The sequence below is a fragment of the Pelodiscus sinensis genome, chromosome 25 (genome assembly GCF_049634645.1).
Source record: "Pelodiscus sinensis isolate JC-2024 chromosome 25, ASM4963464v1, whole genome shotgun sequence".
In the NCBI taxonomy this organism is placed as follows: Eukaryota; Metazoa; Chordata; order Testudines; family Trionychidae; genus Pelodiscus; species Pelodiscus sinensis.
This window is the reverse complement of record NC_134735.1, coordinates 21,399,689-21,425,263: the sequence shown is the minus strand read 5'-3', so window position 1 is coordinate 21,425,263 and position 25,575 is coordinate 21,399,689. Positions and strand designations below refer to the sequence as shown.

At 50.4% G+C, this 25,575-nt stretch overlaps 1 protein-coding gene across 19 annotated transcripts in view; it reads right to left on the bottom strand.

Annotated features, from left to right (window-relative positions):
- HIVEP3 (HIVEP zinc finger 3) overlaps positions 1 to 25,575 on the bottom strand; it is a 399,795-nt gene that overhangs the window by 12,792 nt on the left and 361,428 nt on the right. For all 19 annotated transcript variants that reach the window (XM_075908749.1, XM_075908754.1, XM_075908755.1 and 16 more), the window contains 3 exons: positions 22,554 to 22,729; positions 12,296 to 12,394; positions 872 to 1,935 (listed from right to left, as the gene is read on the bottom strand). In XM_075908749.1, the coding sequence (XP_075764864.1) occupies positions 872 to 1,935; positions 12,296 to 12,394; positions 22,554 to 22,729 (1,339 nt within the window). The remainder of the gene's footprint in view (positions 1 to 871; positions 1,936 to 12,295; positions 12,395 to 22,553; positions 22,730 to 25,575) is intronic.

The window sequence follows — 25,575 nt, the reverse complement described above, 5'->3', positions numbered from 1 at the left end:
CGTTGATGAAGATATTGAACAGAACCAGACCCAGAACTGATCCCTGCAGAACCCCACTTGTTATGCCTTCCAGAATGATTGTGAACCGTTGACAATTATGCTCTGAGAATGATTATCGAACCAAGTTACACACCCACCTTGTGGGAGCTCCACCTAGGTTGTATTGGCCTAGTTTATCTATAAGAAAGTCATGGGAGACTGTATGAAATGCCTTACTAAAGTCTACGTGTACCCCTACCACTGCTTCTCCCTTATTCACAAGACTTGTTATCCGATCAAAGAAAGCTATCAGATTGGTTTGACATGATTTGTTCTTTACAAATCCATGCTGTTATGTATCTTATTATCTTCCAGATGTTTGCAGATGGGCTCCTTAATTATTTGCTCGATTACCTTTCCTGGCAGAGAAGTTAAGCTGGCTGGTCTGTAGTTTCCTGATTGTTCTTATTTTCCCTTTTTATGGATGGGAATTTTCCACTCCTTTGGAACCTCTCCTGTCTTCCATGACTTTTCAAAGATGATTGCTAATGGCTCAGCTATACCACCCCCCCAACAGTTCCTTGAGTATTCTAGGATGCATTTTATCAGCCCCTGATGACTTGAAGACCTCTAACCCTTAGCTTTCCAAACAAAAACATACAAAAAAAGAAAAAGGGCAGGGGAGGGAGGAAATGAAGGGGAGAGAAGAGAGAGAAGCAATGGAAGGGAGAAAGCAGGGAGAGAGAAGTAGAAGGGGTGTGCAGGAATAGGGATGGGATGGAGAACATGCATTTGCTACTTCCCCTCTTTCACTAGAAAACATTCATGAAAGAGAATCAAAGTATTTACAAAGATCAATAGAAAATATGAATATTAAAGAAATGGAACTTACCAACTTGGCCTCATATAGCTCTGCACTTTTGCCAAGGAACCTGTGAGGTAGAGGCATTGAAGCTAATATTCCATGCTGGACTTTTAATGAGCTTTGACCTTGTTCATCTGCAGCTGATTTGCTACTACAAGGCAAGTCCTCCTTCCCTGGGGATGGATATCTAGAGAGTGACTCTGAACAGCCTGGAGGCAACATTTTCTTCAGTGATAAATATCTGACTGATGACATCTCTCTGCTGGGAGACACATGCCTCACCGGGGAGGCCCCTCGCTCTGGTGGGAGATGCATTCTCGGGGATATCTCTCTTCGTGGGGAAGGGTGCCTGCCGGGGGACAGCTCAAGTCTTGGTGACACACATCTCAGCGGAGAGGACTCCCTTCTTGGTGATAGGCGCCGAGACGGTGACATCCCTCTCCCTGGAGACAGGCACCTCAGCGAAGACATTTCTCCGGTTGGCGAGAAACGTTTCGGTGAAGTTTCGTTTTTGGTTAGTAAGTGCTTTCTAGCTAGCACTGGCCTGCCACTGCCACTCCCACCACCAGAGTCCTTGCCTGGAGACCACTTCCTTCTTGGGGAGGTGTCTTGTGAGGTTGACAGGTCCATAGCTAAGAACATCTGATGCTTTGTAGCAGTTTCCCTTTCAGCAGAAGCCAAATATTCACTGGAGGTCAAAGGTGGCCTATGGAGACTTAAGAAGCTGTGGCAAACAGCAACTTCGCTACTGTCTGCTGACCACTGTGTTTCCAGCCCTGAGGAGGTGGGCCGGTGGCCCCTGCCTACTTGCTGGTTGCTGGAGACAGTATCTTGTGTTAAAGACAATGCTGCCCCGGTGCATTCCTCTGGAGCAGATGGCGAGCTGCCCAAAGGGTGCATTGGAAGGGAGGTTTGTTTTGTTTCTGAAAACTTTACAGGTGGCTCATCTTGGCTCTCCTCTTCCTCCTCATCTTCATCATCTTCATTGTCATCATCGTCATCAGATTCCTCTAAGTCTGAAAACTGGTGCTCCTCAATTGGCTCGGATCCCTCCCTCCCTTCGGAATCTTGGAATACGTCTTCACTGGTTCCTGGGGGGGAAAGCAAACAAACAGGAAAACATCCATGAAGCCTGCAGAACAGACACAGAAATACTGAGATGATTCACTGGCCCCGGAAGGAGCTCTGAGCGGACAAGATGAAAAAGGGCCCTGCTGCTGTCCAGACCCGGCTCATCTTGTGTCTGATGCCTGCAACTGCTTCCTCTCCGGCCTGGGTGTCTGCAATCTCACCCTGGCAGTTCTTTCTATCGCCTGGCCGGCTCCTTGCTTTGACCGAGACCGGCCCACACTATTTCATCCCTCTGCTGGCCCTCCCCCCTGTCGCCCACCACTTCCAGTGCAGCCCTTTAAGGCCCCTTCAAAGCGCAATGCCCTGTTATTTTGGCATAACACTGACTCCAGCCTTTGCCCTGTAGCATTCTCAGCCATCATGTCTGCTGCTCCCGCAAACACCTCCACGCCTTTTCCCAAGCTTGCTGGCAAGAGCCACAAAGCCATGACTGTATCTTCCCTTAAGTCTTTTCTCCGCCAGGGTGCCTACAAAGCTCGACCAGCTAGCAACAGCCAGGAAATCGGTCACCCCTCTCCCAAATGCTTGTTTCTGGTGTTCTCTCACTCTTCTCCTCACTCCCCTTTGCCTGTCTCTTCCTATAGCTGCATGTGGACATAACCAGAGCCGGGCGGCAGGTTTTAAAAATTCCGTCAGCATTTCAAACATCAAAGCTGGCCCTTCCCGAACAAACAAAAATCCGGAAAACACCGAAAACAAAATCTGCGAGTGCCCCCTCCCCCCGTTTTCGGACCAGTTCTAGCGATGATTTGGCATGAGCTCTGTTGGGAAGGGACCGTTTCTGCAGCGCTGTAGAATGCCTACCAATGTAAGGCACTCATCCGTAATATAAATAAAATAAATGCCCACAGTGTGACAGGTGCGGGGTAAAACACACTCTCTAACTGCCACAGGGCTAGACTCACAAAAGAATCTAGACATCTAGGAATCACCAGAGCCTGAGTGAGTTGCTCAGGCTTCTATACAAGGAACGGAGAAAGCTACGTGCCGAAGAGCAGGACCCACCCAAAGCCACCCGCATGCTCATCAGGGAATCGCCTAAGCTAGCCAATGCGAGCGGAGTTGGCACCGGGTTCTGGGCTGGGGTGCATCCCTCTGCTTGGGATTCTCAGCTGTGAGCCCTCACCCGGAGTCAGGCACTGCAGGAATTTCTTGAAAGAATTTTGGGGGGAGGAGGGTAACAGCCTCATAACTCTTAGCCCAGTTGTTAGGGGAAGAGGGGGCTGACCAGGGATGCATGTTACCCCGTCGCTCCTATTGGAGCTGTAAATACACAAATTGTTCTCAGAGTCCTGGCCCTGGATCTGGGGGGATGGCTTGACCCAGCAGGCTACAGAGTCATTCTTATGCCTGCTTCTGGCGGAATCTGATTCTGGTGGAATCTGGTGGAATCTCCCTCTCTGGAGATATTTAAGAACAGGTTAGATAGACATCTGTCAGGGATGGTGTAGATGGAGCTTGGTCCTGCCTTGAGGGCGGGGGGCTGGACTCGATGACCTCTTGAGGTCCCTTCCAGTCCTATTATTCTATGATTCTATGATTCTGCCTTCTCTGATCCATACCAGCCCATCCCATAGTCCAGTGGCTTTGAGAGAGGTGGCAGCTCCCTCTTCAAATTCCTTTTTCTCCTAGGGCAAAGAGGCAACTTGAACCAAGAGTTCCCCACGCGACCCAGATGAGAATCCAAAGCACTAATAAGAACGGCCATAGTGGGTCAGAGCAAAGGTCCATGTAGACCAGTATCCTGTCAACAGTGGCCAATGCCAGATGCCCCAGAAGGAGTGAACAGAACAGGTAATCCTCACGTGATCCCTCTCCTGTCATCCATTTCCAGACACAGAGGCCAGGGACACCATTCCTACCCATCCTAGCTAATAGCCATCGATGCACCTAATTTCCATGAATTTATCCAGCTCTTTTTTGAGCTCTGTTAAAGTCCTAGTCTTCACAACACCCTCCGGCAAGGAGTTCTAAGGTTGACTGTGCGCTGAGTGAACAAAAACTTCCTTTTGTTTGTTTTATACCTGCTGCCTATTAATTTCATTTGGTGATCCCTAGTCCTTGTGTTATGGGAACAAGTAAATAACTTTTCCACACCAGTCATGATTCTATAGCCTCTATCATAATCCCCACTTTGTTTCCTCTGTTCTAAGCTGAAGGTATGGGGGAGGGCTGCTCCTTCCTCCCCAAGCACGGTCCCCCATTCTGTGTGAAGTCAGGCACGCTCTGGGTGCGTCTATTAGATTGGGCCTTGCAGGCAAGAAAGGCAAAAGGAGCCCCTATCTTCCTCTGGTTCGTGCAGCACAGGAGCACACAGTGACACAGCGGAGGCAGACCCACAGGTATCTACGTAACTTTTGCTGCAAAAACTTTAGGCACCTTTGGGGTCAGTGGCAGCTGCGGGGGGAGGGTTCTGTAAATGCCACTGGTATCTACAACTGGAACTTAGTGTCACTGTCCTGCCAAGTTTCCTGCTCTGTTGCCACCCTCTGCTCCTCTCTGCCACGGAAGTAAAACATGTTGGCAGCAGACAGGAGCTGTTTTCAGAGAGATCCAAGGGGGACAGCCACTGGAGGTCACTCTTGCTCAAGCCCAATACAAGACAAGCTGGATTTTCCTAGTACAAGCTCTTCAAGCAGGCTATTGAGTATTAACATTCTCTGTTTCTCGGCCTCTTTGTGTGCCAGGCTGCCTGAAGAGAAGCAGGGTCTCTTTGCTAATCCATGTTTGCTATCTCCACGTCTCTCTGCGGTTCGCTCCCAGAACTTTCACTGCCACGTGTGGGAACTGACGAAGGGCAGCTTCCCTGGTCTCCTTTTCCAACAGTTTCAGATGAGGACACCCTGTTTCTCACCTGATCAAACTGATGTTAACTGAACAGCATTTCATTTCATACTGCCATCCGCCAGCAAGCCAGAGGAGCTGGGGAGCTAAGCAGAGGGGGAAAGGTCAGGCCAGACCACCCCTGACTATGCTGGGGTGGGCCTGTCATGGCGATATCTGGGCAAACAATAAAAAGACACTTTGATCCATGGATAAAAGATCCCAGTTCAGGTTACTGTGAGTTGTGGGGTTTGTGAGGATTCAGCAGCTGTCAGGTGCTGGTGAAAAGGGACACTTATTTTAGCACAGATAATTATTCGTCCTAAAGACATACCGAGAAGTACATCATTGGCTCTCCTGGTATTTAAAAAGTTTCAGCTATCCAGTCAGAAAGCAGAAACATGACCATGTGACTTGGGTGACCAATCAAAGAACATGTGTTGTGAATAGTCAAAGTGAACTGCTCACAACCATGAGGATGGCCATTACACCGTGAAACAGGAGGGGTAACGAACGGTTAGCTGAAATCAAGATCCAGCTCTGGATTATTGCTAATCTCGAAGGACCTGAGTTCATAGCAAGTGTTATTCCCAAGGAACAGTCAGAACCGGGTATATTCCCTGCCCTGAAAGGGGAAACATTTCAAACCTCCTTTAGGAGTTAGTCACTTCCTCTACTCTAATGACTTAGGACTGGCAGGCAGTGATGACCAACATGCACCCTGCTGTTTGCTTCCAGCCCTAGGAATCTGCGCCGTTTGGTTTCCTGGCACTGACAGTATCCGGGGAGCACAGCACGGGCTGCAGGACACAGCGAGGGTAAAGCGAACCCATTTCCAAGTGGTGCAGGCCACGTTTGCCACAGAGTGAGTGAGAATTGAGGGGGCCCAAGTGGATTTTGCTGAGCTCTGCTGACAGGCTCCCGCTGTGCAGAAAGAAAGCGTCAAACCCAGCCAAAGGCCAGAGTGTTTCACAGGAGAAATCTGACTCTCTGAACTCAGCGGGACGGGAGGAGGAGGGACTGGCTGCAAGGGCATCTAATGACAATGTGTCTGGACAGTGACACACATCAAAGGCTGCCTGGAGCATGTGAGCTTCATCCTCCATTCTGTATTGCCCCCTGGATCCTGGGGAATGGCACCAGGGTGCAATTGGTGTGAAAGAGCAGAGGATCGGGCCCACTCCTTCTGCTGACAGGAACCAGGAAAGTCCTTTATTTCTCCCGCCCCTTCCATAGAAATAAACCCACCCTGTGAAAAACAGCCAGTGGGAGGGTGGGTGCATCGAGAGGGCAGAGTCTTCCTAGAGGAGCTCACTGCGATTGGCAGTGCCCAGCCCTGCCCTGCCAGCAACGGAACCTACGTGACAGGGAGAAAATCTAGGCTGGGGGATGGAGCTGTGCTCTTCACATCCCATGTGTGGGCAAGTGCTAAGCCCCTCTCAGCCCCCCTTCCATCAGCCCTTGCAGGATCGTCCGTGATTGTCTGGCCCTTCGCAGGGACGCCCGGACGCTACATTTCTGAGCCTCTGAGTCACGATGCAGAATGCGTTAAACTTGGGCACAAGCCCAGCTTTTACCAAAGAACCCCCGGCCCCGAGTTGCTCCAACACCAGGCCTTCCCATTTGCACCTTTACACATTCTGCACAAACACACCCGGGAGGATGCAGGGACTGTGGATTTTTTGTGATTCTAAAATTACATGGATTGCCAGCATCACGCAATAGCGTCCAGCCAGCTGCACATTCCAGCCAGCAGCGGCGCGGCCAACATCAACAGCGGGAGGAGCAGTCCATTCGGAACGCTCATGGATCCCGACCCGGCGCTCTCCTGAGTCTCGGCAGGTCCTTTCCCTCCCTGAGCTTAGCGGATGTCCAAGGACTGAATGCTCATTCACAAACAGGCCTGGACACATGATTTAATGAGGGGAGAAGGGGTCTTCCAGCTGACACTCGCGCCAAACGTCTACTAAGCGTTCTCCCAGGTGACCTCTGGGTGAAAGGCAGATTTTTAACAGGGTTTGGGTTTAGCGGTATTTTAAAAAAATGAGACGAAAGGCTGAGACAAATGCAGCCTTCGCGTCTGCTTAGCTCGTTCCTTTTCCTGAGCAGAATCCTCCTTTCAGCTTGCAGCCTTGAATGGCTTTAGAACAGCTCCCACACTGTGCTGCTCACAATACATTACTCTTAACCCTGGATGATCGGCGCAATGAATGCCTGAATGAAATAATTAGTGAAAGCATTCCCTTGAATGACTGAATCGGGCTCTCGCAGTTCTGGCCTTTGCAGCCTACAATTATCTGCTGCACAAATAGGATTTCTGAGTTGCAGGTTTTTAAAAGCTTCACACAATTAATATGATTCATTAGTTCTAATTTACTACAATGAAAAGCTTTAAAATAATCCCTGTGCTTTCAGAAGGTCGGGCAACCAAAATTTTGGTAGCAACTGTCTCCTCTGTTGTCAGGCTTTGACCGGAGTTAGAATCACCTGCAGGTAGTTGAGCAGCAGGGAGAAATTTGAAGAGGCCATCAGCTAATCAATTATTCGAAGTGAGTTAACAGACCGAAGGAGACCTCCAGCAATCTGACACGGGCGCCGACTTCCGCTGGCTACTGCCGCTCTAACACGCTTCCCCTGGGACTGTCGCCGGCAAAGCCTAGACTGTTTTTTTCCTGGCCCTCCTCCCGCCACGCTGAACTCCAGCAGTGCCCCTGCCAAACAAAGAGAGCCTCAGCGTGAAGGAAAGGCTGCTCTGAAGAGCAGGACAAAAGCCTAAAGCATGGTCAGATTTGAAGCAAAGCAAAGCATCCGTTTCAGCAATGCACCCTGCTCCAGCAGCAAGGGGAGAAAAAGCCATCGTACTGCCTCTGCTTGGGACGGGGGAGCACCGGCATCTTCCATCCTTAGGACTACAGGGCTGTGTTCCGTTTGAAACCACACTCACACCCCGCACCACATCCGTGAAAACCATTTTCTCAAGAACCTCTCCCGTGAGACAAAAAATCCCCCCCCCCCCACAGCTTGACGCTTGCCTGCCCGGAGGTGGGCCTGCTACGTAACGGGGGATCCCTGGGGACCTGAGGAAGGTTCTGGGTCTTACCCCGCGTCAACCCACTGAGACGAGAGGAGCGACGATGGTTTACGCCCGGGATCAGCCTGGTGCAGAAGGCGTAAGGGAGGCAGTGGCGTCGAGAGCGCTGAGCTTGGGGAGTGGCGCTGGGAACCCCTCATCCTAGCGGTCACGCCGGCTGTCTGTGGGGCCTCGGGAAGGTCACGTCCACACGCGCCCTCGAGGGCGTCTGTGCAAAGCTTTGAGCAGAGCCGTCCCGTCCACAGGATGAATTGGGGCAGATGTCCCAGGCCTTGCACTTTGGGGGGCCCCCGGCAGTCGCCTCGATCACTCCACGGACAAGAGGGACCCGGGGGTTACAGGGCTTGGCGTGGGGAGGCCACCCCCACTGCAGCGGGATCCAGAGCGGCCCAGCAGCCTGCTCCGCTGAAGCATTAGCCAGCACAACGCAGGGCATCTTGGGAGAGTGTGGCAGCACGTCGGGGACCCCCCGATCCTGCACCCCGTCTGCAGCAAGAGGAGACTCCACCAGCCAGTAGTATAGAAAGGGCTATTGCTCCTCCAGGGTACAGCACGGCACAGATGGGAGGTGGTTTCAGGAGTCAGGGCCAGGATGCCTCAGACCCCTTGGATTAGGAGGTCCATTGTCATCACTAGACCCTCAGCCCTCGGCTAAGGCTGCTTCCTTCATGTTTCCCAGCCAGCAACTGCCCCTTCCCCCGAAACCTGGTGTTGGTCTTCGCTTCTCTCCCCTTGTCTCTCCCGTTATCTCCTCAGGCTGGGCCTAGGTGTCTGGGTTAATCCACTTGTGGGTGAGTCAGTGGGAATGACACAGCCCAGCGCAGGGGGACCCCGGGTTACAGAGCAGACGGCCCCCCCACTACGCCCCACAGGGGCACCTGGACAGACTTGTGGCTGGCATTCTAGAGATACACGGGGGGTGGATGACAGCAGGAGGAGGATTAATTTACAGCCCGCCAAGGCCATTTTACTCCTGAAAGGGGGTTTAACAGCCTTTAACGTACATGCCTTGGCGTCCCATCTTCAGCTGATCCACCATTACTTTCCTAAGTGTGGCCAAGCAAGGATAAACTCTGGACAGGTTCCCTCCCTCGGTCACCAGAAGGAGAGCTTGAGCCTGCACATGCCTGAGACGCACACAGTGGGACAGTCCTTCTACAAAGCCGGAGCAGGGCTTATCCTTCAGGGAACAACTCCTGTTTCCAGCACAGGCCTGGGGAAAACCAGGTTCTTTGCCTGTTTGGTACCTCTGACCGGGGAAGCAAGCGACCCTCTCTGTGCCCTGGGAACGCCCCTCTTCCCAGTGGAGTTTCTGAGGAGTGTGACTCGGGGGAGTGACACACGGTTTGTTGCTCCTGCTGAGTTAACGTTCCAGCGGCTCACAGCAACGTCTCCAGAGCTTGTTTGGTTGACGAGGGCTTTGCAAAACGTAACCGCTGCTTTGTGCTTTATAAGGCTCCTGTTAAGCCAGGAATCAGACCAGCTCAGGCTGGGAGGGGCTGTTAGAAGGGGCAGGCAAAGCTGCAGGAGCTGCTCTGGTGAAGGAGGTGGGGAGGGGGTCAGTGGTGTCCCATCAGCTCTGCAAGGCCTTGCGAATGGAGAACGCCAGGCTGACCTAGCGCCCCGCCCTGGCGCTCTGCTCCGTCGGGGCAGGGAAAGGGAGAGGTGTCCGATTTCGCTCCCTGTGTGCTGAATGCAGATGCACTGTCTCTAGAAAGGACCCACTGGCAGGAGCCCCCAAACCAACACCGGCACTCCAAGACATCTGCCATCCCTGAAGGCTTCTTTCCACTTACCCCTGCACTGAGCCTGCAGCCCAGGATACCGAGAGCGTCAGTAAAATACAACGATAAAAACATCATCCGGCGCGCAAAGAGCTCGTCATCTAACCCTGCGCAGCTGCCGGGGCTCAGCCTTCTGTGGTTCACAGAGCTACGTCTCCCTGCGACCCGCCTGTGTTCGCGTTGCTCCCCGCCTGCAGCTCTCGCTCGCCCTGCACTGACATGTCAGTGACTGGGAAATGGTGCAAAGTCACAGGAGCCCCGTTTGCAGTGGGCAGGGAAGTACATGGGGGACCTTGAGAGATTCGAGGCCATGGGGGGGTTGGGTCCTGCCCCTCAGGGGTGGGAGCCCCTAGGGATGTGGGTCCAGCCTCTGGGGAGCCTGGATGGTTGAGTCCTGCCCACAGTGGGTCCCCTGTATGGGGAACAAAGAATGAGCCCACCCTCACGGTGAGCTGTGGCTGCTGGCCCTTGGTCTAGGCCGGTGTTTCTTAAATGTGTCCCGCAGCACACCGGTGTGCCATGAGGCAGTCAGAGGTGTGCCGGGGAGAGCAACAGAATTCAAAATGGTCGTCTTTAAAGGGGCAGACGACTTTTTTCTTCTCAATAACTTTCTCCTGATCCTTTTTTCCCTCAATAACATTCCCCCCAACCCCTTTTTCCCTCAACTAAAAATCCTTGTGTTCCTCGACAAAAAAATTATTGTTTAGTGTTCTCGGTCTTAAAAAGTTTAAGAAACACTTGTCGAGGCCCAGCTCCTGCTCCAGGTGAGTCAGGCACGGCGTGCATGCCCCTCGGCGGTGACAGGGCTGTCTGGGCCAGACACAAATGGGCTGCGTTGTGACCCCACGAGCCAGGTCACAACACCCAGCTGGGCCCGGCTCGCAGGAAAAGGAGCTGCCGCTGAGGGCAAACCTCACGGTCTCCATGACACCCAGGGAAGAGAGCATCTCCCTGGGCCCACAGCAGTGAAACTGGGCCATGGGCCGCAGGCCCCACGGGAAATGCCTGTGCTAAAGAAGCTTAAAGCTCAAAGCAGCTGGTCAGAGGAACACAAGAGGCTCCTCAATTCACAGGCGCTTGAATGGGATGGTGGGGGTGAGGGCGCATGCCGGGGAGAGAACTAAGCACCGGACTGAGTCAAACAGACTTGTAAGGTTCGGTGTCACCCACCTACCATCTGATGGCCTGCGCCACTGCTGGGAGGTGCCCTACCCATTACTGAGCCCCCTGGATACGCACATGCAAAGGAGCCTCTCTCTGCATGCAGATTTCCACCTCCCTGTGACCTCCTCAGCACCCCTCCCTCCCTGGCCTCCCAGGGGATGTGTGGGGGGAGTGGAGAGGCCACACAGGAGACAGGGCTGGCTGGGGGTGAGATCAGGAAGTGCACATCACATTCCCTCCAGCGCCCCGGGGATCACAGAATCCCAGGGCTGGCAGAGACCTCAGGAGGCATCGAGTCCTGCCCCCTGCCCAAGGCAGGACCAACCCAACTCCATCATCCCAGCCAGGGCTTTGTCCAGCCAGGACTTAAAAACCTCTAGGGATGGAGATTCCCCAGGGAACCCATCCCAGTGCTTCCCCGCCCTCCTAATATCCAACCGAGACCTCCCCCACTGCAACGTGAGCCCATTGCTGCTCATTCTGCCATCTGCCCCCACTGAGAACAGCCTCTCCCCATCCTCTTTGGAACCCCCTGCAGGTAGCTGAAGGCTGCTGTCCACCTGGAAATGCAGCCACAGGCTATAGTTTTGTCTTGGAGGCCCCCGGGAGTAGCCACCAGGAGGCTGCGGAGTTTTGCTGCACGGGGACCAGCGGGCCACAGCCAGTGTGAATCCTGGGGGCGAACGGGATGCAGACTTGGGGCTGGCCACACATGCCTCCCGAGGAAAACTGAATCACCTGGTGGGATGATGTGGGCAAAGGGATCCTCAGGTGTCCTCTGCGAGGAAGGGCTCACCTGGGCTGTAGGACGGGCTATTTACAGAGCGCACCTCACAGCAGCTCCCGCATCAGGTTTCAGGCACTGTGATCACAGGGGTCACTTCGCCCCCTGGAGGTCCCACAATGATCTCGGCTTCCCATCTGGCCTTGCACGCTAAGCCCGCAGCAGCGCGGCGTCTGTGCCGTGCGGTGCTGAAGCTGGCAGGGTGCAAAGTCAGCCAGGGAGCTGCTCCTCTCCTGAAAAGCCCTGGAGGGTGTAACAGGGCTAGAGAGCAGGGCTTTGGTTTTGTGTCTCCTCCACGAGACCGACTTCGCATCAGCCAAGCGCCCCGCTGCACGGTATCCCGTTTGGACCCCGTGTGCGCAGAGCACAGTCCTGCAGCACCGGGGCGCACTCCTGCGGGAGACGGGCGGTGCCCTGTGGAATCAGTGGTTCTCCCACGCCTGCGCCAGACCGTTCCCGGGCACGTGCAGCCCCGCCCTCCCTGGGCAGATGGGGGACAATCTAAGCCCCATTCGCCCATGAAGAGTTTCCTCCAAGCACAGCCCTGCAGCTGAGTCAGGTCTGGTCAGCCACGCCCAGGCTCCCTGGCGCCCCCGACTGCTCCATCCAGGGGGATGCCCATTCTGCTACCCGAACACTGCGTGATAGAACCCCACAGTTTAGAGAATTTGTACCTTCTTCGGCTTCCAACTCCACCAGTGAAGACACCAACACGCCCATCTCCTGACATTTTTTGCTGTGGGCCTTTGACTTCATATGTTTAGTCAGATTCCCTGAAAGGAAACAAAACACACCTTGATCAATGGTCTGTTTCAGGTTGACAGCCTGCCTGCGGGGTCACTTCAAGGGTCTCTCTGCAGGAGCCGTTGTAGCAGAGGGACACGTTTTCTGTTGAATTGCTTCCCAGCTGGCTAGGGTGGGACAGAGGAGGTGCCAAACCCGGGGCTTCAGTGTAACAGAGCCACCGTGCAACCTGGCACACGAGGAGGGCCCCCACTCGGCACAGGCATCCCAGTGCGCAGCCTGCTGCCTTGGCACAGCACCCTCCGGGAGTAAGAAAAATAGGAAAAGAGGGGCGATCCCCTTAGCATAACAGCCCAGCCCAGCAACCCCTCCGAGCTGGTCCCAGCACGCGGACAGCAGCACTTTGCCTCCAGACAGGTGACAGACTGGAACCAGTGAGCAATGGGTGGGTGGAGACAAGAAAACAAGGGTCCAGGGTGGAAGCTGGAGGAAAAAACCCAAGACTCAAAGATCCATGTAAATTATATTGGGCTTTGCCTGTGCTTTAACATTTGGATACCACTGCAAATAAGAATCACTAGACCAGGCAGGTTGGGCCATCCAGCCATGGTTTACCTTAAGCCGAGCCGCCGCGGCATCTATACCGCAGGAGGCTGACGGGAGCACACACTCTCGTCGGCTTCCCTTACTCCTCTCAGAATGAGGGGTACAGGATGCCAGTGGGGGCTGCCTTCAGTGTTCGATTTGGGGGGCTACATGAGAGCCACTAAATCAAATGCTGGAAGATCAACCTCCATAGTGCAGACACGCCTGGGAAACAGAATTTCCATTCAGCAAAAACCAAACCAAATCAAAAACCGCCAAGAGGGGTTGCTGACAGCAGGGCATCCCTGGGAGTGGGACAGCCCTGCAGAAAGGCCAGGAGCTGGCAGGAAACCCTGCAGAACAGCCGGCCGAGCTGCTGCTTTCCACTGAAAATTTCAACCGGATCAGCCTGCTCGCGTGGAACATTTCGCTTCCCTCAATTCAGCAGTTTCCAATGGAAAATGGCTTTGTCAGAAGATTTTCCATCACTTCGAGTAATTAGCAAGATGAGTGGCTAACTCCCCATTCCGGGAGCTGTGGCAGAGACACACTCGTGTGCTAAAGCTCCCTAAGAACAACCTGAGCAGTCAGGAAAGGGGGACCCATCTGAAGGGCCCCCAGGTGTCTGAGCAGGGAGAGTGGCTGGGATGCTCTGGCATGTGCCGAGCGGCCATACCAGGGGCACTCTGACCCCCAAACAGGGCACTTCACAGACCAAAGCTTTCCAGCATTTCGCCCTGGCACTTAGTGCTCAGAAATCTGACTGAGAAAAAGTTGATTGAGGCTGAGTATCAGGAACTAACAGGCTGGGGGGAGGGGTATCATCTACATGGGCCTGGCCACACTGGGGCATTTTTAACCAGCCTGGAGACAGTGCTACAAGACACACTGCAGGCAAAGGAAGGGGTTAGGTGGCCATCCAGGTCTTTTCTGTCACTAATTTCTACAATTCTGCAACCTCCCCCCACTCCAATCCTCTCCCCCAGCTGATTAACGGAGCAGTTCTTATTCTTGCTCATCGAAAAGGGAACCCAGGAGAAGGGAGCCTAGGGGAACACGGATCTGGGAAGGAGGAGATGAGCAGGAGAAATGATGGGAGGAGTAAAGAAGAAAATTGCCCTTCTTTTCTCTTCGCCTGCCACCTCTCCTCCAGGACCTGAGCTGATCAATCAGAAGAACCGTATGCTCCTGCTGCAACTCCTTCAAAGCTTCAAGGGTTGGCGAGGTCCCCAGCGTGACCCAGTCATCTCGAGCTGAGCTCTCCGATTTCATCCTTGCAAGACGACATGGAAGAGGCTTTCCCTGTTGGCCAAAGCCTGCCACGCCAAGCCCCTGGAGTTCCGAGTAAGGGACTGCGCCGTTTGTCCCACAGTAACTCATTATAACAAAATGTGAATAGTGACAACAGTCCCCAGTAAATGAAACCCGGCTGCTCCCTCCTGTAAATCACAGCCACTCACCACGGCTGACGCAAATGACCTGCCCCCGCAACAGCCCTAATCCGGTTCCTTCTGGAGACAGTTTACACAGGAAGTAAATCAGGTGAAATGTACGGCATGCTCAGAGTTCTGTTGCAGCCTGCGGTGCCCCGGGAATTCTACTGCAACGCTGCCAGCCGTGGCTGGGGGGAAGAGCGGCCTGGAGAGAGCACGTCCCTGCTCCCACGCTGGCTCCCAAAATGGCCCCGTCAGTCAGGAGCTGGAAAGCTGCACTTCATCCCGTGAGATGGAGCAGAGCGCAGCCTCTCCACTTCCCAGCTTGGCACCTGCTCTGCAGGCTGCACGTGGCCCAACCCCGAGAACTCATCACGAAGCCAGACCCTCCATAACTTCCCTGTGCGGGCAGATGCCGCCACATCCAAAAGCCCCCCGGAAGCACTGGCTTAGGTACCTAGCTCTTGGTACGTCAGTCAGAGACCTCTCTCCTTGCTGTTTTCAAGGGAATAAAGCAAACACAACATCCCGCGGCAGCCAATGCACCTCTTCTACAGCCCACAGCGTTCACCCCCACCTGATTCTACCCCTGCTTTCCACCCAGTTCCCCCCAGGCAACACATTTCTCAGCGGAGGACGACTTTTTAGTAGCCCTCTTCCTTGATCTGCTGGAGGCAATTGCCCTTGGGCAACGTAAAAGCCAGATCCCCCCTCAGCCACACACACTGCAATGCCCCGCCAGAGGTGCAGCTCAGCGTTGTCTACGCCACAACCGCTGGGTTGGCAGAGCCACGCTGGGAAATGCAACTGATGGGGTTGGGGAACTCTTCTGCCAGCTAGTAACTCCATCTCCCTGAGCCCTGTCTACATTTGCGGTCTGGCTGGCAGAGGGATGTCAGCGGGGAGGTGTGTTTTTCTCTTTCACTCTGATTAAGTTGCCAAAACGTTACAGTGTGAGCTGGCCTTGGACGGGGAGCTGCACTGAGCGCTAGGACCCTGGCTGGCCAGCACGAAGACTCTTTTTGTACTGACAAAACAAATCAACTACATGACAAATAGAAATGAACCAAAGCAGTGTGTTACATGCAGCGTTTCCTTCCCCTTTCCTGTCAGCTCGCCTCCCCCCCACCTTTTGTCAGACAGGACCCCAGTTCCACACCGCGGTGCTTATACTGTGCCTGCAAAAACCTGGGTGCAAATCCCCCATTTGTGCACGAAATAAGCAACGCGTGTGAACATTTATGCAGCAGGCTCTTGCAATGGAGGCTGGGCAGGCTGGGCAGGTGCAATCGCAGTGCCGATTTCTGAACGCGTAGCTCATGGCGGGAACGCCAAAAGGGGCCTCGTTTTACTGACTTGTTTCTGAGGCTGGACAGGATACGCAATCCCTCCCCTATTTCAGTAACAGGGTTGGCAATTCCTTTGCTCTTCCTCTTTGGCTTCTCAGATATTATAGGCACAAGGGTGCCCGGTCATGGTGGTTCTTCATTTCTTGAAAAATGCCTTATCATAGCTAGACGTCTGAACTAGTAGGCTGGAGAGAGGATGGGGAATGGAACAGAAAGATTTCTCTTGTCACCTGACAAAATGTGGATGTCCCTCACTGGCCCCTGTTTCTTTCTGAAGATTGAGACACACTGGGACAGATCTTCTCCTGGTTTTAATTAGCATGGTTCCATGCATCTTAATGGGGCTATGATTTACACCAAGGAGAGACAGGGTGGATATTTTTAGAGCAAATTGCAGAATAATGGGATTTTGTTTCTCAAAGTTCCTTTGGCAATGTATTGGTGTTTTTAGAGCCCAAACTAAAGCTAAAACAACCAAATTCTGAGGTCCTTGCTCGGGCACATTCCCTCTGAAATCTTAAGTAATGGCTAAGCAAAAGCTGAGAAAGGACTTCAGGAGAATGAATTCACAGCCTTTTGATGCCCAACCAAGCACTGGCTACTAACAGAGTCAAGCTACAAAGGCTTCCTTCCTTAGAAAGAAGTAAAAAATAAATATGAAGGTGTGGGCATGAGACAGATGGTAGAGAAAGAGATTTATACTGGACAGTATAAATGATTATACTGAAACTTAGCCAAGTAGGTAATCCACAGAGAGGAGTTTTCTCAAGAGTATTCTCTGGTTTGAAATAAATTGGGCAGCTCCAAATAAAACAATGAACCACTGAAAATGCTGAAGCAGCAGAATTTTGCTAAATCTGATTGCTACCAGAGCAACCCCCCCACAGATATTCTGCACGTGCACTTCCACAAGTGCCTAACTGTCCTTCTATATTCTTAGCTCTTCTGTTGCTAGAAGGTCTTACTTACTTTAGTGCTTATGCTGCTTTAAGACAGAACATGTGAACCTCTTTAAATCCTTAATGCAGTTGAGCAGGAATTGGAAGCCATTTCTTCTTTAAAATCAATCAGGGAAATTAAATCAATTTCATTAATAATGCACCATTCAGGTTGCAGAATTAATATAAAACACAGGTAATGGAGAAGTTAAGAGCCCTTGTGTAATTTTAATCTGGCCACTCTGCACCTATGTCACATTTTTTCTTTCTTTTATTAAATCTATCCCATGAAACATACTGGAGGTGGCCCAGGTGGCACTGCAACACCGATCATACCCTCTTCCCCAGGACTTTATATGATTTTCATATAACTGAAATGAGTGTCTGAGCATCACACCAACTCTGCTGCAGCCAGCACAACGCCCTTGCTACAGACAAAGAATGGGATCCACCTCTCTGCAGAGGATCATCAATAACCTTTATCATGCCCCATGTAAGCCCTCGGCACAGGACTTCAGTGGCAATTTACGTGAAGAACTGGCCTTGATCTAGTCTCTGCACAGAGATGAATTTCGCTCACTGGGAAGACAATAAAACGAATAGTTTATACCACTGTATCTAGCCAAGAATTTCAATTAAAAAACCACAGTTATTATTGTATCTGTTCATAGCTTTTCAGGCCTGACGAGACCGTTGGATTAACTAGTCTGGCTTTGGGTAGAGCACAGGCTATAGAATGTCATCCAGTTACTCCTGTATTGAGTCCAATAACTCATTTTTAACTAAAGCACGTGTTCCAGTGCAATGTTGAGTCTTGATCTGAAGATTTGAAGAGAGATGGAGAATCCATCACTTGCTCAGGCAGTTTGTTGCAATGGTTTTACACTCTCTTTTGGTTAAATAGTTGGGGCTTGTCTCTAATTTGAACGTGTCTGGCTTTAGCTTCCAGCCATTATTTCTTGTTCTGCTACCATCGTTAATGCCAGTCTGTTCTCCCCATTTCTCAGGCTACAAAGCAGTCCCTCACTGGTGACATGTTGCTGAAAGTCATTCATGGACCGTCAGGACACTTTCTCATTTCCAACGCCACTGACACATCCAATTGCACTAGAGAACATAGAGACATTTCCTGAAGATTCACACCCACAGGACTTTGTGAGTTACTGGGGGAAAGCGGGTGCTGGAACGAGGTGTGCAGGGGGTGCTGCCGAACCCTCTGGTTTGAAGTAGTAACAACAATCCAAAAAGATTGTCTCTGCTTTCAGCACTCCCACCCTAAAACTTCCTCCAGCATCTCTGGAGATTGTCTAAGAACATTCGGAAACGGCTCAGTGTCATGCTGAACGTTTTTCCAAATGCTTAGAAAGTGCCTCAGGGCGTTAAGGTCTATATAGCGATCTGTTATAACACCAGCTAACTCGTCCTGAGTTTTTAGCCAGCTGGATTTATCCAGTAGTTTCTGAAACAGGCCTAACATTCAGCTGAGTCTGCTGGCCCAGTAATAATAAACTGCAATCATAACATTGCATTGCATTTGTTTGTTGTATTTAATATAGAAATATGTTCAATAACCTCAGTACCTTGCACACTCTCATTTAAAGAATTGCAGTCTAATTAATTAACACAATAATATGTCTCAGGACATGAAGTAGTCTGGTGTCTGGGAATTGTGACTGGACTAGACTATTAAATTAACATCTTCCGCCAACAGGCCCATTGTTTGAGCATATTTTATTTTAATAGAAATATTTTTTGTCCCTTGTAACCACACACACACAAAAAAAAATGGTAATCAAATGCTGTGGCAAGGACCACAGCACATTGTTCAATGTAGTTTATTTAGACAGTTTAGGGAGCTCAGCCAATCAGAATATGGGAGTCTAATGTGATTAGCGACCAAGAGCAAAAATGGGCGTGGAATGGAATTCTCCCTGCACTGGGCAAAAGGGAACACCAATTTCAGCTTAGAAGAGGCAAAGAGTGACTGAGACGGCTGTTCCTACTCTAACAAAGACAGGGTCTTGGTACAGGAGATTAACAGTTGTAGCTCCTCTGTGCTCCCTGAGGAAACAAGCGCTCAGAGGAAAAGACTTTCCCTCATCCTCCCAAGAGAATCGCTGGGGAGCCATTTCTTTTCATCTGCCTAGGACGAAGCCTGTTAACCGCCACAAAGGCCATGGCAATGATTTCAGCTGGTGGTTGTTAAAAGAGTGCCCATACTAACTGTCCAAAGACGATTGGTAAAGGCACCTTTAAACCTGCACCAGATGTGTGACTTTCTGAAGTAACACCTGTACAGCCCAGATTTTCCAACAAAATGTTTCCATGAAGGAAAAATCAAAACTTCCAAATAATTTTCTTAAATTAATAAACATTTCCCTGAAGGCCGCAACCCTGGTGTTTGATAGGAGCTACACCGCCACGAGCAGCCTTGTCATGTTGCCACCAGACCCTCCAGTCGAATGCAGCTTACAGACGCACCCAGAACCAACCGACAGCATAGGGCCATTACAGAGTGCCTCAAAACCTCAGCCCCACTGTCTTATGGGTATTTCTTGGTAAAACTAAGGGATGTGTCCCTGACAGAAACATCCTCGCTGGGGCATTAGGCAGTTAGCAGCAGCTCTACACTTGGACTCCGATTCGGTTTTCTAAAGGGGGTCACAGATCTAGGACAGCCTCCACTACTCCAAATTCTTGCCTACGTGTACATGTCAAAGGTCTTTGTATGTTTATCAGGCACCTGATAACACCTCATACGTGTATATGATCTAGTTTGGATCGACAGTTGCCAAAATAACCATTTCTCCGCCATTTTTGCCCTCCACATCTTACTGTATTGTCCATGCTGAACAGAATGCAAAAGGGACAAATAGTGAAAAGCATAAGACGTGTTCCACTCTAAATAATTATTACAAATTTCTGTAATGCAGATGTCTCAAAAATAGCAACTTTAGCAAGCCAGTGATGCTTATGAAATAAGTAAAGTTGAAATGCCTTCAGCATATTTGAATGGTTAGCATTAGATCATTCTGAGGAGACCCACGACAGAAGAACTCAAGACACTTCTAGAGCTACCCCCTTGCATTTTACACCAGGAGTCAAAGTACACCTGGAAAACGGATGTTTTAAAAAGGCGTCTATGTAGCTTGCACCTTGCAATTATCTGCAGCTACAAAACGGCACCGAAGAACAGAGAGCCTGCTTATGAAATCTGGATCCAAATGCATTCAATTTAGAATGATAAAAAATGAGCTTTGTAACCACCAGTCCCGCAAACTCCCTTTGAGATCTGAGAGTCAAGGTTGGTGCTTTGTGCCTTGGACTTATGGGTCACAAAGACTCCTCAAACGGAGTTTAGCCAATGTCTGCATCAGTAAAGCAAGCAGTCGTGACCAGAGACACACAGGGAGCAGTTCTACTGAGTCACCCGATGCCCGTTTTACATAAGCCGTATTCTCCTGTAACCCCGCTTTCCACAGGGAGTCGACTTTCAGGTTGTTCTGAGGTTATCAACAGGAACGACATTACACAAGCAGAACCACAAGACTTCTGCCCACTCCCATTTATGATCTACGCAGTCAATATAACTGGAGGGAGAAGGGGCAGGCCTGGGGACCGCCCAGAATGTACCACACGGGCTCCCACACCGGCCAGCCCTGAGAGTTACCCAGCGTGCACTGCAGAGCGCTCCGGTGGCAATTCAAGGGTCCTGAGCATGGCAGCGGCGCTCTTTTCAATCGCCGGGCCTGGCGATACCATACTTTTGCCCTTAACCCCTAGCACGTATTTTCCCTCCTGGCTGACTTCCTCCCTCTCAGTGGCTTCTTGCTGAAGCTGGAGAGGTTTTTGTGAAGGAGGAAAGTCCTTTCCAGGCGACAGCCCCTTTCAAAAGGCAACTGCTGTACTGGGTAGTGAAGGCTTCTCTGTTTGTAGCTCTGTCTCTGAGAGTAACTGGCGAGGTGGAAAGAATGATGGTTTGATCCCAGCATACCAAAGAAAAGCCGGACAGAAATTACATAGAAGGGCAGCAGCTAAAGAGGCTTCTCCCATCTCCAGGGAAAACCTCAGAGGAGAGGAGCAAAGCAAGAGGACAGACAGCAATGAGCAGTGGGGAAAGAAAGGCAAAAAGAGTCTGTGGAAAACCTTGGAGCTCCAAGGGTACAGGGAAAGCAGGAACTCAGATCTGCTGTGCGCATTATATTTAGCTTCACATTCACTGTTTCCCTGAGCACTGCCACACTTCCAGGCTGTGTCTACACTGCACCCCTTTTCCGGAAAAGGGATGCAGATTAGACAAGTCAGAATTGCAAATGCAGCGGGGGATTTAAATATCCCCCGCTGCATTTGCATGAATATGGCTGACACTTTTTTCCGGCTCGGGGCTTTGCCGGAGAAAAGCGCCAGTCTAGATGGGATCTTGCGGAAAATAAAGCCTTTTCCGAAAGGCCCCTTATTCCTGATTTTAAGAGGAATAAGGGACCTTTTGGAAAAGGCTTTATTTTCCAAAAGATCCCATCTAGACTGGCGCTTTTCTCCGGCAAAGCCCCGAGCCGGAAAAAAGCGGCAGCCATGTTCATGCAAATGCAGCGGGGGATATTTAAATCCCCTGCTGCATTTGCAATTCCGACTTGTCTAATGTGCATCCCTTTTCCGGAAAAGGGGTGCAGTGTAGACACAGTCTCAGTGATTACCACAGTGCTCTCTTCAGCTGACCTCACAAAGAAACGTCCACAGCCTATTGCAATGTTTAAGGACTTGATGAATCAAGGCCCCCTGGAGCAGATAGCCCATACGCCTACACAGCTAACTGTGCTTGGTTGAGTCCCCAATGCTGATTGGTTGACCAAGTGTACATTTATCTTGGGCCCAGTTCTCTGGGCTATTTACAATATGATACAGTTATTTACAATGACTTTCAAAGGTCACTGATTATTCTCTCATACCACAATTAAAGAAACAAGTTGCCATTCCTTTCAGAAGAAGTGGATATGGATAAATGTTCAAAAGCACTTAAATGACTAAAGTGCCTAAGTCATATAGGCATGTCATGGGATTTAGGCACCTAAGTCACTTAGGCCCTTTGCCAATTTTATCCTGGGTGCCTGCATTGCTTCCAGTCAGACAGTGAAGATGCTGAGCTGAGGATTTTTACACATCTGTGGAACATTCCCGCGCTGTCTGTCTCGGAGCGCACATGACAAATGACTCCACATTATGGCCGATCATGAGAATTAAGACATCCATGGGTGTGTTTTCTGCAGAAGGTTAATAATGGGAGGGCTAGGGGTGGGAAATGTTGCAACTCGCCATCTGTGCCAATTGCAAGCCTCCTGTTAGAAGGCACAACCTTCTGGGAAGAGCGGATTTGAAATGATGGATATTCTGCTGCAGCCACATGCAGATGATAATGTACAGCCCAAACAGGGTCTTTGAGAGCACTCACATGAAAAGCCACCAAAGACTATCGACCAGGTGATGAGACTGTTTGAATCTCAAAATGAAGGTGCTTCCTATAGCTGCATGCTGTTGGATTAAGCCATTTTCAATGGGGCTTCTGTCACTACTGGAATTATTGCTCAGGACCTTTATCTTGAAAAACAGAGACTGGATTCCAGCACCATTGCTATGCTGCAGGAAAACTCCTAGGTGAGGTCACTGTCTCTGCAGCGCCGCAGCAAGACGCATTCGAGCAAAACACAGCATTGTTCAGTTCATGCAATTTCAGCCAATTACAGATCCCTCTTGCCACCGCCCCACCCAATCCTAGGGTCTCCCAGGGTCGAGGAAAGCCCTTCCTTCCCTGTTACTAGTTCCCCCAGATAGGTTTGATCAGTAAGTCAATACACTAAGCAGAGGAGCTAGGAGCTGACTGTCTCTTACCTTTGGTTTTAAATGCAAAGTTACAGTACTTGCAGACGTATGGCCTGACGTCTGTGTGCGTGCGAATGTGTTTCTTCAGCATGCTGGGTTTCTTGCAGCGAATTCCACATTCCTCACATACATACTTCCCTCTTCCGCGGCCTCGCACATACACATACTCTTCGTTTGATTTGTACCTATGAGCGACAGGTGTCATGATAAAAAAAAAAAAGATTCCCACCTCAAAAGAAGTAACAACTTTCCTAAATCAATTTGGCATGTTACTGACACCAAAGGTGACAGGCTGAACTAGCAATTTACCCGTAGTCACCAGCTATGAATAATTTGGCTAAACACAAAATATGTTGCAGCTCTCAAGCCCATTTAAATCAAATCCTTGTCTCGCCTTCTTGCATAAGGCGGTGTAATCTACAGCTTCCCTTCCCTCATCTCCATTGGGGCATATCGCAAAATGTGTGACAGAGCTACAGGACGACCTGAATTTCCTATTGCCCTCCCTCATGCTCATCTGAAGAAGTGGGTTTTGACCACGAAAGCTCGTGGAACTGTATCTAAGTCTCTAAGGTGCCACAGGACTGATCATTGTCTTTATTGCCCTCCTGCCTCACAAGCCAAGGCAAATGGGGGGAGTTGACAGTAACCCAATTATTTGCCTCACAATCCTGATCATCTTCCTGAAAACTGTGAGATGTACCACTGTCAGCCACATCTTCAGACATGTCCAAAAATATGCATGACTTGCTACTACACCTCCTAAATGTCTTCCCCTGGCTAATCAGATATAAACAAAATTTTAAAAGTGGCTGGTGATTTTGAGTGGCTCTGTTTTTGGGTGTCCCACTGAGGCACTTTAAAGAGGTCTGTTTTTCAGAAAATGCAGAGCACCCACACTCTGAAAATGAGAGCTCCTTCAGGAGTCTCAAGCGGGGAGCCCACAGATTGAAAGATGCAAAACCACCAATCGCTTTTAAATATCTTGATCAAAAAAACTCTAATGTCAAAGCTACAAGGGGAAAAATGCCATCAACCTTGAAGCAGAATGGAAAAGGAATACAGCACGGAGCTACTTTGTCGTGAGTAATTTGGGCCCTGAGATAAATGAAAGCATGATTAACCTTACCAAATGTCTGTAATATAGAAAGCCTGAGGAATACAAAGAAACCCAGAGAAATTCAAAGCTGAATACTGAAGGAGTTTGACATTATTGTTTCAGAGACTAGGGTGCTAGCTTTGAAGTCACAAGAAATAGGTTCAGTTCCCTACATTGCTATAGATGTACTGAGAGAACTTGGGCTTTCTGTGGCTCAGTTTTTCACCTGTAAAATGGGAATAACAATTCTCCCCTACCTCAGAGGAGAGTTGTGAACATAAATCTGTTAAAAAGACAGTAAGGTGCTCAGTTATATCAGTGAGTGGCTAGAGGAATAAGTGAGGTCTTGTCTCCATGGAAAGGTAAAGGAAAATTAATCCAAATTAGCTAAAGGTGTGACCTTTGAAGTGAATCAGTTAAGCCATATTAAATCCCTGTGTGAATGCAGTTACTTAGAAGGAAAATGGACTTAATGTGGTTTAGTTTAATGCTCTTTGGAATTAACCAAATTAAGGATACTTTAATTCAGAATGAATGTGTTCACACAAGGCAGTTTAACGAATCCATTTCAAACTCACACATTTATTTAATTAATTTTCCTGGATGTCCCCATGTAGACAAGCACTTAGAGGCTAGGAGGACCCAGCTACCTTGCTCAGGAAATGAGGAAAATTACGCCTCTGAGCCAATATAACCTTCCGTGTATACAGGGTGAGGCTGACAGAGCCTTTCTTTTGTTCTAGCTACCACTCATTGTGGAACCACAAGCATCTGATGAAGTGGGTCTTTGCCCACGAAAGCTTATGCTCCAATACATCTGTTAAGTAAATAAGGTGCCACAGGACTCCTCGTTGCTTTTGCAGATTCGGACTAACATGGCTACCCCTCTGATACTTGACATCATTGTGGAAGTGGAACAACTTCAATGAAGAGACAGCACTACCCCCACCCTGTCACCATTATGAATCTCTTTGCTGGAGTCCTACAGCTCTGGAGCCGTGTTGCTGTAGCAGATTAAGTGTAGACGCGGCCTTAGGTAGATCCAGGCAAACACGAAGCAAGAGAAAAAAATGTTGACAGAAAATCCAGCCTGGCCTTGAATACTGAGAATCCAGGGGCTGTCATTCTCACCAGCACATCTGGGGCTGTCATTCTCACCAGCGCAGTCCCTCAGCATAAAGGAGAGTTTCCTTTCAGATCAGGACAACAATTCTTTCAGCCCCCCATCCTTTCCCATGAGAAGGAGCTGTGCAGGGCACTGAAGCGTCGTCAAACACAGCGATCGCATGAGAATCAATTCTCAGGAGTGGGGAAGATTGGAGATATTTGGAAATGTCCCGGTTGCTTGTTCAAAGAGGGCTGAGGAGAGCTTGACATCTGACCTGCTTTGCCATAGCAGCATATTATGAACATTTACTGACATCCGCACTACGCCCCTGTGACACAGGCACATAGTGTGCTGCCAAATCTTTACAGGTTCTTTTCTAAGCAAGGAATATCAGGCTATCAGCCCTGTATCTGACATACCTCTGGGGCAATGGCTACAGGAGGAATGCCAGCTACTTGCAAAGGCAATGCTGAAGATCTTAAGGACAACCAATAGACTTTAGCTGTTTTGCAGAGGGGTGCTGATCATTGGCTTGGGTAAAGCCAGTATCTAGAGCAGTGGTCCCCAACGCAGTGCCCGCAGACGCCATGGTGCCCGCCAAACAATCTGGGCTGGTCCCGTCCCCGGGCACGTGGCACATGCTGGTGCCGGCTCCGGGCGCAAGATGCATGTGCTGGCCCTGCCCCCTCAGCGCGCGGCGCATGTGCAGCTCTGCCCCCAGATGTGCGGCCTTTGAGTGGCCCCGCCCCCGGGTGCCTGGCAGCCCCAAAAGGTTGGGGACCACTGATCTAGAGAGTTTCGGGTGAGGAGACTTTATCCGTGAG